The 19,044-nt window shown below is 52.4% G+C and overlaps 2 protein-coding genes across 6 annotated transcripts; one reads left to right on the top strand and one right to left on the bottom strand.

Moving 5' to 3' along the window:
* Positions 1 to 4,206: 4,206 nt before the first annotated feature.
* Positions 4,207 to 10,436, top strand: LOC136161776 (leukocyte immunoglobulin-like receptor subfamily B member 3). 5 transcript variants are annotated; one of them, XR_010661776.1, is made up of 13 exons: positions 4,232 to 4,345; positions 4,562 to 4,597; positions 4,754 to 5,038; positions 5,166 to 5,471; positions 5,675 to 5,956; positions 6,239 to 6,538; positions 7,040 to 7,084; positions 7,873 to 7,983; positions 8,649 to 8,691; positions 8,771 to 8,811; positions 9,023 to 9,075; positions 9,672 to 9,925; positions 10,346 to 10,436. XR_010661776.1 is itself a non-coding variant. In XM_065926862.1 (12 exons), the coding sequence occupies exons 1-12, from the start codon at positions 4,297 to 4,299 to the stop codon at positions 9,813 to 9,815; spliced, it is 1,695 nt and encodes a 564-aa protein (XP_065782934.1). In that variant the 5' UTR covers positions 4,232 to 4,296; the 3' UTR covers positions 9,816 to 10,387. The 5 variants fall into 5 exon arrangements, 4 of the variants coding, with proteins under 4 accessions (XP_065782933.1, XP_065782934.1, XP_065782931.1 ...); XM_065926862.1 differs by having other exon boundaries at positions 9,672 to 10,387; XM_065926859.1 differs by lacking the exons at positions 9,672 to 9,925; positions 10,346 to 10,436 and having other exon boundaries at positions 9,023 to 9,395.
* Positions 10,437 to 10,521: 85 nt separating this feature from the next.
* RPS9 (ribosomal protein S9) lies at positions 10,522 to 17,182 on the bottom strand. The gene is made up of 5 exons (XM_065926865.1): positions 17,146 to 17,182; positions 16,769 to 16,890; positions 16,438 to 16,560; positions 11,571 to 11,757; positions 10,522 to 10,784 (listed from the first exon to the last, which is right to left on the bottom strand). The coding sequence occupies exons 2-5, from the start codon at positions 16,863 to 16,865 to the stop codon at positions 10,607 to 10,609; spliced, it is 585 nt and encodes a 194-aa protein (XP_065782937.1). The 5' UTR covers positions 16,866 to 16,890; positions 17,146 to 17,182; the 3' UTR covers positions 10,522 to 10,606.
* Between the last annotated feature and the right edge of the window lie 1,862 nt (positions 17,183 to 19,044).

Raw genomic sequence — 19,044 nt, forward strand, 5'->3', positions numbered from 1 at the left:
CACTTGGCTTTTTTGTGTTTCTTTTTCTTGGGGATGGTCTTGATCCCTGTCTCCTATACAATGTCATGAACCTCTGTCCCTAGTTCATCAGGCACTCTGTCTATCAGATCTAGTCCCTTAAATCTATTTCTCACTTCTGCTGTATAATCATAAGGGATTTGATTTAGGTCATACCTGAATGGTTTAGTGGTTTTCCCCACTTTCTTCAATTTCAGTCTGAATTTGGCAATAAGGAGTTCATGATCTGAGCCACAGTCAGCTCCTGGTCTTGTTTTTGCTGACTGTATAGAGCTTCTCCATCTTTGGCTGCAAAGAATATAATCAATCTGATTTTGGTGTTGATCATCTGGTGATGTTCACATGTGGAGTCTTCTCTTGTGCTGTTGGAAGAGGGTGTTTGCTATGACCAGTGCGTTCTCTTGGCAAAACTCTATTAGCCTTTGCCCTGCTTCATTCTGCACTCCAAGGCCAAATTTGCCTGCTACTCCAGGTGTTTCTTGACTTCCTGCTTTTGCATTCCAGTCCCCTATAATGAAAAAGACATCTTTTGGGGGGTGTTAGTTCTAAAAGGTCTTGTAGGTCTTCATAGAACCATTCAACTTCAGCTTCTTCAGCATTACTGGTCGGGGCATAGACTTGGATTACTGTGATATTGAATGGTTTGCCTTGGAGATGAGCAGAGATCATTCTGTCGTTTTTGAGACTGCATCCAAGTACTGCATTTCAGACTCTCTTGTTGACTATGATGGCTACTCCATTTCTTCTAAGGGACTCTTGCCCACAGTAGCAGATATAATGGTCATCTGAGTTAAAACTCACCCAGTCCAGTCCATTTTAGTTCGTTGATTCCTAAAACATCGATGTTCACTCTTGCCATCTCCTGTTTGACCACTTCCAATTTGCCTTGATTCATGGACCTAACATTCCAGGTTCCTATGCGATATTGCTCCTTATAGCATTGGACCTTGCTTCTATCACCTGGGTGTTGTTTTTGCTTTGGCTCCATCTCTTCATTCTTTCTGGAGTTATTTCTCCAGTAGCATATTGGGCACCTACCGACCTGGGGAGTTCATCTTTCCATGTCCTATCTTTTTGCCTTTTCATACTGTTCAGGTTTAACCTATTATTTGTCTTCTCTTTGTCCCCTCTAGTGTTTGCTCTTCACGTTTCCCTTTCCTGTCTTCTTTTGGCTTTTTGGAATTTTTTTTAGTACTCTGTTACATCTAACTGTACTCTAACTGTACTCTAACTGTAAATCTTCACATGTTGTTTTTTTAGTGGCAACTGCGGGCATTATAATGTATACACCTAATTCCACAGTGTCCACACATAGCTAATATTTGATCTCCTCAAGAGAAACATGGAAACCTTATAACACAGGTCCTTTAACCCTCACCTTCCATCATGCTGTAGCTGTTATATGTATTCATCTATTATATATATTAAAAACTCCACCAAGCATTGTTATTTTTGCTTTCAACAGTCACATATACAGGAAATGAGAAAAATGTGCTATTACATTTACCTAGATATTTACCACTTTTTGTTCTTCCTTTATTGTTGAATTCCCAAGTTTCCCTTGAGAATTATTTCCTTTCTGCCTGAAGAACTAGCCTTATCATTCCTTTAAAGGTCTACAGGCAGCACATTCTCTCAAGTGTTCTTTCCTCTCAGAATGACTATTTTGCTTTCACTCCTGAAGAATATACCCAGAAGAACTCCACGTTGGTTCTTCTCGTCTCTCAGAACTATCAATCTTAGACCATAGTGGCTTCTGGCTGTTCAGATTTCATAGTGGCATATGAAATCTGAAATCATTCAAATCATTTTTCCTCTGTATGTAACCTGGTCCTTTTATCTGGATGCTTTCAATTTTTTCCCACTGATTCCATTTTGACTGTGATGTGTGTGGACATGGTTTTAAAAAACTTTTCCCCACTGATTTGAATATGATTGTGTTGTTTGGGCATCGTTTTTGAAGGTTATCTGATGAGCATCTTGGACGTGTAAATTTATGGCTTTCATCAAATCTGTAAAATGATCAGTATTCCTCAAAATTATTTTTCTTCATTGATATCATTCTCCTTTGGCCGGGTGATCAATGACTGTCTCAGAGATCCTGGGTCTGTGTTCATTTTTAAAAACCTTTTTTTGCCTCCAGCCTGTGTCCTTCCCCTTTGCCTAGAGAAAGAATTCACAGAATGAGATGAAAAGTTCTGCTCAGGGTAAGAAGGGGCACTGAGGAGGCAGCAACGATGCAGGGGTTTAGAAGACGGGCAATGAGAAAAGATGGTGCTGAATTATAGAAACAAGTCAGTCAGTGCAGAGGAAAAGAGAATCCACCATCCCAGGTCAGGAGGGAGGGCTGCACTTTATGCTAAAGAACAGGGATCAGTGTTCCAAGCATCTCCCATGCACCTCTCTCTCCTGGGGTCATCCTATTTATGACTGCCCCATTGGCTCCTCTGGGCAACCGAGACAGACAGGGGAAGCACCTTCAGTTCCCCAGCCTCCCGCACTTCACACCCAACCCCCAGCTCCACACCCCTGTGCCCCTGGAGCCCTTGAACGAGGTCCCTGATCCGCCCCCAGACGTCCTGTCTGTGTTTTCCCATCAGCCTCCTTCCTGGTCCTCCAGTCCAGGCCCCGCCCCTTACTCCCGTTCATCTCTCACCACCTCCAAAACGACTCTTCCATCATCGTATCAGGTCTGAGCCTGCCCCGTTCAAAATCCTTTCAACAGTTTCCACCTTCAAAATCGTGGTCCAGGTGCACCACCCCATATTCCAGGCTGTGGCAGGTTAGCCCCACTAAACAGTTCTCCCTCCTAGACCAGACTCATCACACTTAACCACACATCCCCAAGCACCCATGTACACAGACCTGCTTAACAACTCTGTGCCTCCACAGACCGTCCCCTCAGCCAGTCTGAACAGGGCCCAGTCCCTTCCAACCTGCCAGACCAAGAAGCCTTCCTTTTTCATTCCACTGTAAATACGTGAAGTCACTCGGTCACGGCCAACTCTTTGTGACCCTGTGTACTGTAGCCTGCCAGGTTCCTCTGTCCAAGGGATTCTCCAGGCAAGAACATTGGAGTGGGTTGCCAGTTCCTTCTCCAGGGTATCTTCTTGACCCAGGGATCAAACCTGGGTCTCCCACACAGCAGGTAGACTTTACCATCTGAACTACCAAGGAAGCCCAGTGTAAATATATTTCGAATTATAGGTTCATGTAAGGTTTTTCTTCGTGAACGACTTAAAACACTGGTCAACACGCCATGCAGGAGCCGGATCAACGTTGGTGTTTTACTGTGAATGGGGTTCATCATCAATAGAGCCCTCCTGCGTTACACTCTCCACATGGTGGCAATCTTTCTAAACTAGAAATCAATTCATACTGTGTGCTACTGAAAACCTTCCCACTGCTTTAAAGATAAAACCCGAAACACATGGCGCTCAAGACTCAGTGTGGCAACGCCCCCGCCTTCGCCCTCATTGCTCTCAATTCTGAGAGCAGCTCAAGGTCTGTCTGGTTGGGATGCCGCCGCCTCCACCACCGCCCCTGAGTTAGTAGCTCCTGCTTGTTCACCCATCAGACACACGTCCCAGTCAGGACCCAGGCTTCATGATGTCTATCTATTAAAGATACTCATGGTTCCCTGTTTTCTTCCAACTCCTAACAGTCTCTCAAGAGTTAACTGAACTGTTTGCCGTGTAAATGCTTGTCATATCTGTTTTTATTCATCTGAGCCCCACGAGTCCAGGGAAGGAATTTGCTGGCCTCACCAAGGAAACTCCAGACTCTGTCACCACGGCTGAACATGGCCATTGCCCAACAAATACTGACGAACTGGACTAGCTGATGGAAGAAAGGAAGAATTTTGCAGAAGCTCAGGAAAGGGAAGCTACTTGCCCAAGATCACACAACCCTTGTGGGAGGCAGAGTAAGAACCAGGACAGGACTCAGACGGCTCCAGGGCCTGCCCAGCTTCTTGCAGACTCGCACTCTGGGGCGTGAGGTCACTCTCCGGATCTGTACTTGGCACAAGGAGGCGGCAGAACAGGCAGGCAGAGTGGTGGAGGGGAGCAGGTGTGCGGGCGGGTGTCAGCAAGTCTGATCTGGTCAGAAAGGCCCCCAGAGGCCACGGTCGCCTCAGCCCCACCCTTCAGTGAGAGCAGAGCGAGGCTCAGGAGGAACCCGGGACGTGGGCCACCGAGCCTGGACTTTCACGCCCAGTGCGTCTGTCCGGCCTGCGGGCTCTGAGCTCTCTGTAAGTCACCTGCTCTGCTGGGGACCATGAGAGGCAGCGCCATGACCCTGACCTTCATCGCCCTTCTCTGCCTCGGTGAGCTTCGGGGTAGGGAGAGTGTGGGGACCCCCTCCTCCCACATCTGGTCCCTGAGAGGCCCCAGGATGCAGGCGACTTGGTGGGGACAGACTTCCTTGGGGGAGAGGGGAATGTCCTCAGCCAGGATCTGACTCCAGCCCTCAGGGCAAGAGCAGACCTGGAGCGTCCAGGACATGTGGTGGAGCTGGGTGCTCACAGAGAGCTCTCTTCCAGGGCTGTGCTGGGGCCCGGGGAACCAGGGACAGCCAGGTGAGCCCCCAGACCTCCTGCTTCCACCCACCACCCCTGGTCACTGGGGAGCACAGCAGGCCGGGGCCGCTGGTGGCCCGTCTGGGAGGGGCGGGTGACAGCTGGGGAACCTGGGGGAGAAGGCGCCCTGACTCCTCAGGTCTGATTCCTTTCCAGAGGTTCTCCCCAAACCCTCCATCTGGGCTGACCCAGGCATCTTGGTCGCCCAGGGGAGCCCGGTGACCATCTGGTGTCAGGGGTCTCTGCTGGTAGATGTCTACCGTCTGTATAAAGAGAGCGGCTCTGGATCCTGGCAGGCTCAGGCCCCTCAGGGCTCCAGGAACAAGGCCGGGTTCCACTTCGGATCCTTGAGCTCAAGTGACGCCGGGCAGTATCAGTGTGCGTATCGTAGCAGGAACCGCTGGTCAGGCTGGAGTGACCCCCTGCCCCTGGTGGTGACAGGTAAGGGGGGGGGGAGCCTCCCCCGGGCAGAGGAGCAGAGTGTGGGCTCGGGGGGCCCCTGCCCTCCCGGCCCACACCTGGGGTCACTGGGGTGGAGGTCCCCCCTTAACACACCCCTCGCCCCCAGGAGTGTACAGGGCGCCCTCCCTGTCCGCCCAGCCCAGCCCCGTGGTGGCCGCAGGAGGCAGCGTGTCCCTCACGTGCAGTTCACAGTATGCAGCGGGCACGCTGCACCTGCTGAAGGAGGGAGGCGCTGACCTGCCCCGATACCAGACGTCGAGGAACTACGGGAACCAAGGGCGGGAAGAGGCTGTGTTCCCTGTGGGCCCCGTGACCAGCTCCCACGGGGGGACCTATAGGTGCTATGATGCTCCCAGCGCCCTGCCCTATCTGTGGTCACGACCCAGTGACCCTCTGCATCTCCAGGTCACAGGTGAGGCCCCAGGCCCCTCTATTTCCGAGACAGAGCCCTGACCTAAGCCTTGTGCCCATGAGCCCTGGGGGAGACGGGGGCAGGGACACTGGGCTCCTGGGGCAGGACGTGGGCGGTAGCCTCGGGAGGGAGCAGGGAGAGCTGTCTCTGCAGCCCCGGACGCAGTGCGGGCGTGCAGCCGCGAGCCTCCGCCCCATCTGCAGGCCTGTCCAGGGCGCCCTCCCTCTCCGCCCAGCCCGGCTCGCTCGTGCTCCCCGGAGACAACCTGACCCTCCGGTGTGGTTCAGAGGCCGGCTTTGGCAGCTTCGCTCTAACCAAGGATGAGTGGCTCAGCCCGCCCCGCCGCCTAGAAGGGCAGCAGAGCCCCGACTTCCCCCTGGGCCGCGTGAGCCGCGCCCACGGGGGCCGGTACAGATGCTACAGCGGGCACAACGTCTCCCATGCGTGGTCGGCCCCCAGCGCCCCCCTGGACATCCTGATCGCGGGTGAGGAGCCCCTGTCCCGGCCCAGGTCCCAACTGTCTGCTCAGGGTGCTGGACCAGGGTTGGCCCTGGTGGTGACGGGTCCAGGGTGAGGGTCCTGGAGCAGAGGCCAGGTGGGGCAGGGGTCTAGGGGAGCAACGTGAAAACAGGAGTGAGAGGCACGAAGACTATGGAGACCCACACAGACGGGCTGAGAGGAGCTGGGAGGGCTCACAGGGAGGCCCCACAGCTCAGGGTCCGGGGTGTGGGGAGGGGCTCTCTGCTCATCACCCCGTCCTCCCCCAGGAATGCACAGGAAACCCTCCCTCTCCGCCCGCCCGGGGGCCTCAGTGCCCCAGGGAGAGAACGTGACCCTGCAGTGTCGCTCTGAGGTCCACTCAGACACCTTCCATCTGTCCAAGGAGGGCTCGCTCGCTCCTCCCCAGCACCTGCGTCTGCAGGACACGGCTCCGCCCGTCCGGGCCAACTTCACCCTGAGAGCTGTGACCTCGGCCCACGGGGGGACCTACAGGTGCTACAGCTCACAGAGCACCGCCCCCCACCTGCTGTCGCTCCCCAGCGACCCCCTGGAGCTCCTGGTCTCAGGTGAGGGCCCAGCCCTGGTCCTCTGTGTCCTCCGGGGCAGGCCAGGGCCCTGTCCCCAGGGCAGCTCTGGGCTGAGTGGGAGTGGGGGGTCACAGAAGGGGGTATTCACCCTGAAGGGGCCGCAAAGAGCCAGAGGCCTCCCTTCCCTGCCCGTCCTCGCCCTCATCCCGGGTGTCCAGACCCGCTCCTGGTGATGGAGCAGAGCTAGAGAGGCCTCGGGGCCGACCAGCAGGACTCAAGGCCAGCGCCCCTGGGCCCATCCTCCTCTGGTCTCCAGTCCTCGTGGCCCCTCGCCCAGAGGGAGCACAAGAGAGGGGCTAGCAGAGCCCGCGGCCCCCAAGGAGCGAGCAGACAGGCCCTGGCTCAGCTGGTGTCCCGGGGGACCGACGCGGATGAAGGGTGGGGGTCATGCAGAGGGAGATGCTGGGGCCCAGCTGGGGGAGGGCAGCAGGGCTGATAAGGGGGAAGCAGGCCGCCGCTCATCTCCACCCTGACCCCCAGGAGGCTCCGGGAATCAGCTCCTCCCTGCCTTGGAATCAGGCCCGGGTGAGTCAGGCTCTGTGCGGGGCGGTGGGGGTGGGAGCAGCTCTGTCGGGGCTCCGTCGCTTCCCAAGGTAATGGCCTCAGGACAGCCCCTTCTCACTGGCATCAGCCTCAACGGCAAGGACAGGGACGCAGCGACACTGGATGGGACAATGTCTGAGCTCTCTGGCCCCCCAAGGAGCAGCCATGGTGCCAGGCAAAGAGTCAGGCGTGGGAGTCACACGGCTCCGCTACTTCCAGCCTTGGGATCGTGGACCCGTCATGCTCCTCTCAGGGTCCGAGGCCCACCCTCCACGGAGGGGGCCTCCCACCTCCTTCCTCAGCACGACAGCCCGCAGCGCAGGGCCTGTTTAGGCCTCAGGAAGGCCAGAGCCCTCCCTGCTGCCCCTCCCATACATACACTCCACATCCATGCAGGCCCCATGGTGGGGGCAGGCGAGGGGACGGGGAAGGGGGAGGCAGGCCTCTGCAGGGTGGGAGACAGATCTGGCTGGGCTGGCAGAGAGCTGGGCTTGATGCACGTGTCTCTGAACTGGTGTTCTGCCTGGAAGTGAAAGCACGAAAACTAACTCTAAAAAATACGAGGGAACCCTGGGTTCCAGTCCCAGCTCCGCCACCTCCAGGTTGGGAGACTTGGGGCCCGTGATCTCCGTCTCTGTGCCTGTTTCCTCGCCTGTAAAACGGGTGGGATGGGTTGGAGATGGAGGCACAGACCCCAGCACGAGTCTGCACACAGTAGGTGCTCAGTTAAACGGCATACCTGGCTCACTCAGACGTCTCTGGTGCCCCAGGCCTCGCCTGGTACCTGAGTGTCCTCATCGGGGTCTCGGTGACCTTCGTCCTGCTGCTCCTCGTCCTCCTCTTCCTCCGACACCGGGGTCAGGACAGACACAGGAAGTCAGGTGAGTAGTGAACGGGGTGACCAGGACCCCTGGAGGCGGCGGGCTTAGGGCACCAGCCAAAGGGAAACCTAAGAGAGGGGTGAGGTCCGGTCAGAACTGCTCTAGTGTCCCCCGCTGAGAGAAATCTAGAGACTAAATCTGAGTGCATGTGAGCATTCTAGAGTATCTGTTGATGTTTTCAAACTTACACAACGCTTGAGAGTACATGCAAGATTTGTATTTTATGGCTTAGAGCTCTCGGATTTTTAAACAATCTTTGAATCTCATTTATTGGCTGCTCTGGGTCTTGGTTGCTGTGCGTGGGCTTTCTCTGGTTGCCGGGCTCGGGCTTCTCGTTGCGATGGCTTCTCTTGCTGCGGCTCCTGGGCTCTGGGGTGCTCGGGTTTCAGCAGTCGTGGCTCCCAGGCTCCAGAGCACAAGCTCAGTAGTTGTGGCTTAATTGCTCCGTGGAATGTGGAGTCCCCCAAGACCAGGGATCAAACCCATGTCCCCTGCATAGGCAAGCAGATTCTTTACCACTGAGGCACCAGAGAGGCCCTTCTCTTGGATTCTTCATGGAGGAGGGAAGATATAATTTTTTCAGCCCGGAGACCCTTGCATATCTTCCTGTAACCCTAGAGAAGGGCTCTGGGGTGGGCTGGAGGCTGACTCCCGTCTTCCCGCAGCAGCCGCAGCATCAGTGCTTGAGGACAGAGGCCGGCAGAAGAGGTGAGACCTCTCCCACAGACTCCCACCCCACCGCCTGCCCAGGGCTCCCTCCACCCCAACACTGCTCTCTCCTCCCCAGCTCCAGCCCGGCTGCTGACGCCCCAGAGGAGAGCTTGTACTGTAAGAGGAAGGGGGGTGCTGTCCTGGGGGCAGGGCGGGCAGGCAGTGCACGCCAGGGATCGGTTGGCCGTGGTTCTGGGCTGGGGAGGAGAGAGCGCGAGTCTGACGCTGGGGGGCAGTGGCCCCATCACCTAGCCACTCTGGACATCTACTGTGGGAGGTGTGAGGGGATCTAAGCAGGAGCTGGGCCCCCCTTGTCCTGCCCCACCAGGTGCCATCACGGAAGACGCATGGCCAGAGCACGGCAGAGCGAGGGCCAGCCAGGTGAGACCCCCGCCTCCTCACTCACGCACGGAGGGCAGAGAACAGACCCCGAGGCCAGGTGGCCCCTTCTGCGAGCACCTGCTCCCTGGGCTGCCGCGCCCCACACCCAGCTCCTCGGACCAGCACGCTATTGAACGCTCAGGTTGGGCTGGCAGGGCTGAACAGTCTGTGCCCCCGAAAGGGGGCTACATGTAAGCCCTGGACCTGAGATCCTTGCTCAGCCCTCAGCCATCTGCCCCGGGTCGGGTGAACCTTGTCTGTTCACCACAGTGAGGACCAGCTCCCGTGGCCACCCTGGTGACCCCTAGCTCTCCTGCAGGGCGCAGTGGGGTCTGACTGTGAGGACTACCCCCAGCTCCCACCTCCAGCCCCGTCCTCCCCCAGCATCAAATTTAGCAACCCGTCACAGGATTTCAACTGGCTTCACTTCCCTCCTTCCCGAGGGCTGGAGCTACAGGGACTGGAGGACAGGGTTCAGAGACCGCCCCTCACTGTCTCTAGCAAAGCCCTAAGACCCCAAGGAGTGCATCCTGAGCTCCCAGGCCCCCAGGCTTTGCCCACCTCACACCCCTGCCCTCTCTTTACACCCCCCAAAGGCTGCCACACCTGAAGCCCCCCAGGATGTGACCTATGCCCAACTGGACCACTCAATCAAACAGGGGGCAACCGCGCCCTCCAACCAGCAGCCAGGGGAGCGCCCAGCAGAGCCCAGCGTGTATGCCACTCTCGCCTTGTACTAGCCCAGGACCCAGACCCCACCTCCAGGGGCCCCAGGAGCTGCCCACACGGACACTCAGTTCAGCCCCAGCCAGCCTGGACTCCTGACACCAGCAGCTCTGGGACCTCCCAGGTAGGCTAGGCTGCGAGCACAATGCTGCCGGCTTCACAGAACTTGGCAAATCCTGAGCTGTAACCCGCAGATTGGCAGAAGAGCCCCAGGCCCCCAGAGCATGCCTGCAGCTGCTGGGCTTGCTCAACCACTATCTCTCATTTCCTGAGACCAAGACAGAGAAAAGGGAAGCCTGCCTCCTGCCTGACCATGAGGTCTTCAGCAGGGGGGGGTTGGTGGCAGGGCTCCCCCTTCCTGTCTGGGAAATGGCCCCTCTCCGAGAACTGGTTTTGGCTGTTGGGTGTTCACTGGGAAGCAGGGGCTTACTTCCTCCACCAGGGGCTGACCGTGAACCCGCATCACAGCAGGGCAGGCGGGTTCACTGGGACCACCAGTGAATCTCCAATTTTGTCTTTGCCCGTACTGTGGGTCCCCTGGAAGTGTGACGGAGCGATGTGTAGATGTGTGTCAGGATACAGTAAACCCAGGCCTGAGGGGAACAAAGACCACCATCCAGCAACGGCTCCACGGGCGGGAACGAAGCTCAGCCGCCCCAACCAGCGCAAGGCGGCGGCTGCTGCCGAAGGGTGTGTGTCAGAGGGGGAAGGAGACAGCAGTAAAGACCAGCCCCACAGCGTGGATCTCCTGCTTTATTATCTGAGGCCCGCCAGCCGCTCCGCCAGCCCAGGGCGCTGCCCCAGCTCAGTCCTCCTCCTCATCGTCGCCGGCTCCCGCCCCGCCCTGGCCCTTCTTGGCGTTCTTCCTCTTCACGCGGCCCGGGCGGCCCCCGCCGTACGGGGAGCGCAGGGAGAAGTCGATGTGCTTCTGGGAGTCCAGGCGCACGATGAAGGACGGGATGTTCACCACCTGCTTGCGGACCCTGGGGGGGAGCGGTGGGTGAGGGCCGGGCCGCGGCCAGCAGGGCACTCCAGGTGCGGCGCGCGCTCCTGGTCCTCGTGTCCTGGACACTTGCCCACCACTCATGGAGGGCGGGGGAATCCCGGCCCAGAACGAACGCGGGGGTGGCAGCATGTTAACACTGAGGCCTGATTTTCAAACACTGAAGTGTGCCAGACAGCTCTGAACTGTGTGCCTCCCACTGAGCTTTCGTCTCCACCAGGGGTCCTCTGTCTCTCAAGCGGCACCCCACGAAGACCGGGGCAGTTTCATTTCAGATAAGCAGCATGAGAGGCTCCTGCCCATGAGTCACGGGGGCTCCTGAGAGATTACACAGCCCCCGTGACCGGGGCCTTATGTCCATGGGGTAAACTGAGCACCCAGATAGATCCATCTGGCCTCTGCTCTTCACCACGGCAGCTGCCAGGAGTGCGCGCTGTGTGATCACAAGGGCCCAACCCACCCAAGTCAGCTGAGCTCCCGGGATAGCTCTCCACGGGGCACCAAGAGCTGTTACCTGCCAGCTCCCGGCTCGCCGGCTGGAGCCTTCGCAAGGTGTACGGCTCCGGCCGCAGTGACCCTTGCGCAGGGCTCTGGGGGGTGAGGCTGCCCCCAGCCCCCCATGAGCTGTCTGTAGGGATCGCTATCCCCTTAAGGTGAGCTCCCACCATCACCTCCGAGGGCTGCACAGAAGAGGGGCAGTGGGCTCAGCGAGGGCGTCCCTTCAGGGGGCAGGGCGGGGGAGGCTCCGGGAGCCCTGAGGCGGTACCTGATGTGGCGCTGGCGGATGAGCACGCGGGCGTGGTGGATGGACTTGGCCAGGCCCAGCTTGAAGACCTGGGTCTGCAGGCGTCTCTCCAAGAAATCCTCAATCTTCAGGCCCAGGATGTAATCCAGCTTCATCTTGCCTTCGTCCAGCACCCCGATACGGACGAGCCGCCGCAACAGGGCGTTACCTGGTGAGGGGGCAGAGGCTTGTCTCAGCCTTCCAGTTCAAATCCAGCACCTCCACACCACGGCAGTGAGACCCAGCACGAAGGAGGGTTAGTTCTGATACAGGACTCAACACACTACTGCATGAGCCGCCGTGACTCCCGGAACCCTCACTACCCTGAGGCAGACGACAACCCACAACTCGTGTAACCCTCCAAGGCTCTGAGAAGAGCGCGAGTCCACGCGCCGCTGTGCCTCCACTAGCCCTCCCGTAACACAGCGTGGGGCTATGGGCTAACATGCTGGAGTCCAAAGCCCTACCAACCAAACGCACTCAAACCACCTCCCTCATCTGACACTGGAACAGCATCAGTACCCATCTGTTCAGCCTGGAAGAGACTCGGCATACCTAAGAACTGAGTACTTGTCATCCATTTCATCACTGAGATTTTCTACTAAGATGGTGAGGATAACCTCAATGCCTGGTAAAGTAAACTAGTAATGACTGTCACCTTATCCCTGGCACGCAACAACTCCAGGTTCAGGAGGCCTTGCCTGTGGGCGTCCAAAGCTCCACTCAGGTGAGCTCCTGGGATGCTGCCGGCTCGCACTCCCTGGGCTGGTTATCATCACAGAGGATTATAATTTATTAGCACCTAAAAGCACCATTACCACCACCCCGCTTCTTGCCCCCAGACAAAGCCTGAAGGAAAGCTGGCTGACTTGGTGACGACAGTCTTCCTAGCAGACTAGGAGCCAAGGAGAATCTAAATGGAGAAACATACTATACCTTTTCCAACACCCCAGGTACTAATTCGCACTGAAGAAATACTGAACACAAGTCAAGGATATTCTCCCATTTACAACTGCATAAAAATTTTAGTGAAAAGCCTGCACAATGAAAACTTCAAGACATTAATCAAAGAAATTAAAGACACAAACAGAAAGAAATTCAGTGCTCACAGACTGAAACAGCTGTTTAAAAAATGCCCATACTACCTATAGCAATATACAGATTTGAGGCAATCCCTATTAAAATTCCAACGCCATTTTTCACGGAAAAAGAACAAGCAATCCTAAAATTTTTATGGAACCAGAAAAGACCCTGAATAGCTAAAGCCAATCTTGAGGAAAAACGAAGTGGTAAAAAAGACAAAAACAAAAAGTAAAGAGAAAAAAAACCCCACAAAGTTGTACACATTATAGTAATCAAAATAGTATGACACTGGCATAAAAACAGAGCAAGGGAATAGAATAGAGACTAGAAATAAACCCATATATATAAATGGTCAATTAATTTACAACAGAGGAGCGAGAAATATACAATAAAGAAAAGTCTCTCAATAACGGTGTCTGGAAAACTGGACAGTCACATGCAAGAACAAGACTGAACCCCTATCTTATCCTGTACATCAAAGTTAACTCAAAATCATGAATTTCCAAAAGATCCAGCAGTGAGGACTCGGGGATGGGTGATTTCACTGCAGTGGCCGGGGCTGCTCCACTGGCTCAGTGGTAAAGAATCTGCCTGCAACACAGGAAATTCGTGTTCAATCCCTGGGAAGGGAAGATCTCAGGGAGAAGGAAATGGCAACCTACTCTATTATTCTTGCCTGGGAAATCCCATGGACAGAGGAGCCTGGTGGGCTACGGTCCATGGGGTCCACTGGGAGTTGGACATGACTTAGCGGCTAAACAACTGGCAAAGAAGATCCCTTAAGCTGTACAGCAGAGGGGAAAAAACTCCAAATGGATTAAAATCATGAATGTAAGACCCGAAACCATGAAACTCCAAGAAGAAAACTAGGCAGTAACCTCCCTGACCTAAGTCTTGGAGATGACTTTTTGGATCTGATTCTGAAGTAAAGGTAACAAAACCAAAAATCAACAAGTTGGACCACATCAAACTAAAAAGCTTCTGCAGAGCATAACAAAATTAAAAACAACCTACAGAACGGGAGAAAATATTTACAAATCACGTATTTCATAATGGTTTAACACCCCAAATATATAAGGAAATCATCCAACTCAACAGCAAAAACAACAAAAAACACTTCAATTGAAAAATGGGAAGATGATCTGATGTTAGCTAGACTTACCGTGGAGGTCATTTCACAATATACAAATATATCATTCTGTTCTGTACTAATGTCAAATTATAAAATTATACAATTTAAAAACTGAACATAATAATCAATTATTATTACAAATCATATCCAAAGGTAAACAAAAGTGAGTGTGGAATTATCTACCAGTTTGGACACTTCATGTCTTTTTGTCCTTACATTAGAAAATAGACACCTGACAATCACTCAACCTGTATTACTTCAAAAACATTTCACTTACTATTATTAGCCCACCTACATCCTTTAACAGTGGGGAGGGCCATCAATACAGGAAAAATCTTACTGGATATGAAGACAAAAATAAAACTGATAAACTTGCAACCTTCAACAACAGGAGTGTGTCCAACTACTAAAAATTGATAAATGGCTTTCATTTGGCCAAAAAATGAAATAACAATCAGAATCACCCAAATCAAAGTTTGTTTTTTAGAAAAAAACAAAACACTGTATGCCAGTGGGCATCTCAATGGCCAAGGGGCCCTAGTCTCATGGCATGAGGCAAGCATTTAAGTGGCTTGGTTTCTAATATGATGTATTACTCACTCAGTGTCCCAACTCTTTGCCAGGCCCCTCTGTCCATGGAATTCTCCAGCTAAGAACAGGCTGGAGTGGGTTGCCATTCCTACTCCAGGGATCAAACTCCCACTAAGGTGTGAGTCTTATCTGACAAAGAGTTACTGGTTCATTTCAGTTATTCACAGGTATCAACTCTCACCTCACACCAGCACAGGGTAAAGAATCTGCCTGCAATGGAGGAGACCCAGGATTGGTCTTTACCCTGTGCTGGTGTGAGGTTCGAGTTGATACCTGTTAATAACTGAATGAAATGAACCAGTAACTCTTTTTGTCAGATAAGACTCACACCTTAGCGGGAAAAGCTGGACCTCAAACAAGGCCAAGCTGCAGCAGGAGCAAATACCTTGGAGCTCCCAGGCTTCTCCTCTCCATCCCAGCAATCTGGCTTCACTCACCAAATCCCTGGACACCCGCTGCTCAACCCTGCCCTGTGCCATCTCTGTCACATGACTGCTTGCACCTAAGTTTCTCTGTGATTAACTCTTCAGCAAGTTCCTGAGACCAGAACAAGCTGAGGTCTGTCCCCCAAACTCTGGGACAGAGTTCCACCCAATACCAACATCCACCAGGGAGATTCCCAAATTCTCATGAGTGTCAAAAGAGCTTCCAAACTAAGAAAGGTTAAAAATGAAAACCTCTCACACCCTTGGAACTGGGATAGATCAAAGTGATGAACCTGTGTTAGTTCAACACCTCTCCAAACCTCTCTCAACCTCTCCTATGGATGACCACTCATGCTTAACAGAAGTATAAGAGCACTTCCATCCTTAACCATGGTTTGGGAGAAAAATCAGACTAGCCACTTCAATTGAACATAAAAAGCCAGCTGCCCAAGTGAGCCCAGTCCCTCCTAACTTTCACTAGCATCAAGATTTCCTAGGGTCAAACCAAAAGCAGCATCAAGATAATACCGAAGAAATGGCCAATTTTAGAGGTAACTAAAAACAAATTTTAGATACTGTGAGCACACTTCTTGTTGTGTAAAGTTTATCCTAATAAAAAGTGCTACAAAAAACAGAGAATCACCTACAGCCAGACTAACATCTGTTAGAATCACAAACTGTATATTAAGCTCTTCCACACCCAGGATACAATGTAGCACAAATGCTAACCAAGTTTACTGACTACTCTTACATTTAGGAATGGTTTCAACTTTTGGCATGTTACCTAAACATCATCTAAGAAGCCTCCTTCAACTCCCAACCCTGAGCTCACATGCACTCCAGTCCCATCTATTGCGGGAAGTCTCCGATCACTTGCTCATTTGAAGATTATGATCAATCAGTACCCCCGCCAATCTACTTGTGCTATAATGTACACCAAGAGCTTAGAAAAAGATATTCACTCAACCTTATAAAGTACCAGCTTTCTTAATATTTTCAACATCTTACAACCTGAGAGGTCCTACTAAAATATGAGTGATATCGTCCCTTCCAAAAGCCAATCAACGTCACATCTTACAGCAGACATTTAGACCTTGAGAGTCAAAAAGATGGCAGTTTGTAAAGTATACTGCACCATAATTTTTAAAATTTTAAACCATATGGTATCATCTGTATTCCCTCTAAGATCACCTGGAACCGTTCTTTCCTGTGAAACCCACAAGTCCTCTACTGTTCAGACCCTGAGTAAATGTCCTTCACCATCGTGTTAAAGAAGGTAAATAAATATACACACTCAAGTTCCACCCTGGGTGGAACTTCTCAAATTTCACTGTCTAGTCCCACCAGCAGGAAACAATAACAAGGAGCAATACTGTTCTGTTATAGATATATCCAGGAGCCCAATGCTTGGCATTGTTAGTTCTGATCCACTGGAAATCGACTCTCAGTGTTTGAATAAACCAGTCATAGATCAGAAAAAAGGTAGGTACTCGGATTCAGACTTATTTTCCTACTCCATAACTCCTATTAAAGGCTGGATACAATGTTGTGCTCCATGTCTCGCACAACCCTAAGAAGGAAGAACAGCAGCAGCTCTCCTGGGGGCTCACATACACACCTTCGAACAGACGCCGCGGGTCTTTCTCATCCAGCGTCAGCAGCTCCCGGGCAGCCTTTCGGATCTTGGCCAGAGTGAATTTGACCCTCCAGACCTCACGTTTGTTCCGGAGCCCATACTCGCCTGTAGAATGAGTGAAAACACTCAGTCCCCTGGACTAGTGAAAAAGGATTAGTGATTTCGGGATACAGAAAAAAAACAGACGATCCCGAAACTGGGTGAAGAGGGTGAACACACTGGAGATTCTTAAACAGAACGAGCACGTGGGGGGCCTCACCCATGTGTCAGCTTCCCCAGCCCGGGAAACAGAAACCTAGCTTTAGCCACTCACCGATCAGCTTCAGCTCTTGGTCGAGGCGGGACTTCTCGAAGGGTCTCCGCGGGGTCACATAGGTTTTGCGACAAACCCAGCTCCGGGCGACCGGCATGCTGGCTCTGTTTGCCCGTCTGCGCCTGCGCGGGAGGGAGAGAGAGGCCTGTGAGGACGGCGCCTGCGCAGTCCCAGAACTACGCTATGAACCTCGCGGCACCTAGGAAAGATATCGCGAGAACCGTCCCTGAAGAGTTTTATAACCGACTATCATTTCTACCACTTTCCAGTTACGCTCATTTCACCTCCAACTGCTTTAGCGTATTCATTAAAGGTCGAATAGCCCGCAAGATTTTACGACCCACACCCAAAATACAAAACACGGCCGCAGAGCTCACCTGAGCGAACGCTCTGGAAACCAAGAAAGAGGCGCACGCGTTCGCCGGCCGCGTTCTTATAGCAACGTCGCCCTCATGTGACGTCAGCACGCACAGCGCAAGTCTGCACCAATCAGGAAAGGCCTTTGGCGGGCGGCCAAAACTTTCCAGAGGAGAGGTTGGACTAGAGTGGCGTGCTAAACTGGGAGAACTGATGAGGGATTAGTGCTACGTCTGGTGCGACGTGAGGCCTCCTCTCCGCCCTCGGGTAGTGACTTACGTCACCACTCAGTTAACCTCTGAGTCGAGGTATAAAGTTGGAGTAGTCACTGCCACCGCCGCTAGACTTCAGCATGCTCCGTCTCTCTGAAAAGATCTCCAGAGGATTGGACCTATGCAAATTCAAAGCTCCTTCCAAGATGCTGTGTTATATCCATGAATAATAAAAAAAAATCATTTTTCATATCAGAATGTCTACCCTAGGCACAGCCAGAAGCCAATCTGCCCTTTTGAACCCATCAACAGCCCCTGTATTAGTGAAACTTTGAGCCTAAGGGAAGAGGGGGGAAAATAATAACAAGATCATTTCAGATTGCTGGTGTGAAGAAAATAAATTACTGATAATGACTGAGCTTCCCTGATGACTCAGTCGGTAAAGAATCCGCCTGCAATGCGGGAGACCTGGGTTCAATCCCTGGGTTGGGAAGATCCCCTGGAGAAGGGAACGACTACCCACTTCAGTATCCTGGCCTGGAGAGTCCATGGACAGAGGAGCCTGGCAGGCTACCGTCCACGGGGTCGCAAAGAATCGGACAGGATTGAGCGACTAAGCACATCTCTCAATGACTGAGGGAAAATGGTATTTCAGAAAGGATGGTCAGGGAAGCCTCCTTAAGAAGGTGACTGACGAAAACTGCGTGTGTGTGTGTATACGTAAAGGTAACTGACTTTTTTTAAAACTTGAGATCCAATGATTGAAAGACTTTGTGCCTCTTTGTGAAAGACAGCAGTTTATATCCTGAGGTTTCCTTTGGGTTTCCAGAACAGAGGAAATGTTCTGAAACCTCTTGCTATAAACCTGGAACAGTTTATATATATATATATATATATATATATATATATATCCTCTCAGACAGCCCCAGGATTATTTCCTCTAGTGCTTTTCTGTCTGGGATAATCCCATTCATACCAATGACTTTATCGTGGTTAGATAATATTTAACAAGCACTCTAAATGTCCTAGGCTTTGGGCTAAACACCTTACGGTTTGGGGGGGTTTTTGTTGTTGTTTATGTTTTAATTCGTGTGACCCATTATTTCTATCACTAAAAGTAGTAATAGGTGGCATTCTAGAATACTTAAGTACTATACATCAGGCCCCGTTCAAAGAATTGTACCCATGTTAATTTACTTAATCCTGGGCTTCCCAGTGGCGCTAGTGGACAGAGAAGCCAGTCAGGCTACAGTGGTGTGCATACTAAGTTGCTTCAATCGTATCCAACTCTTTGCAACCCCGTGAACTGTAGCCCACCAGACCCCTCTGTTCATGGTTTTCTTCAGACAAGATACTGAAGTAGGTTGCCATGCCCTCCTCCAGGGAATCTTCCCAGCCCAGGGATCAAACCCATGTCTCTTGTCCCTTATATTATCAGGCTGGTTCTTTGCCCCTAGTGACACCTGGGAAGCCCTATAGTTCCCTGTGCTATCTAGTAAATTCTTGTCTTTTACCTACTTTACATATTGTAGTGTGTATATATTAATCCCAAACTTATAATTTATCTTTCCTCCCCTCACTGTTCCCTTTGGTGACCATAAGTTTGTTTTCTATGTCTGTGAGTCTGATTGTTTTGTAAATAAGTTCATTTTTATCTATTTTTTTTAAGATTCCACATAAAAGTCATTACCATATAATACTTGTCAT

This window comes from Muntiacus reevesi, chromosome 2 (genome assembly GCF_963930625.1).
Source record: "Muntiacus reevesi chromosome 2, mMunRee1.1, whole genome shotgun sequence".
NCBI classification, from domain to species: domain Eukaryota; kingdom Metazoa; phylum Chordata; class Mammalia; order Artiodactyla; family Cervidae; genus Muntiacus; species Muntiacus reevesi.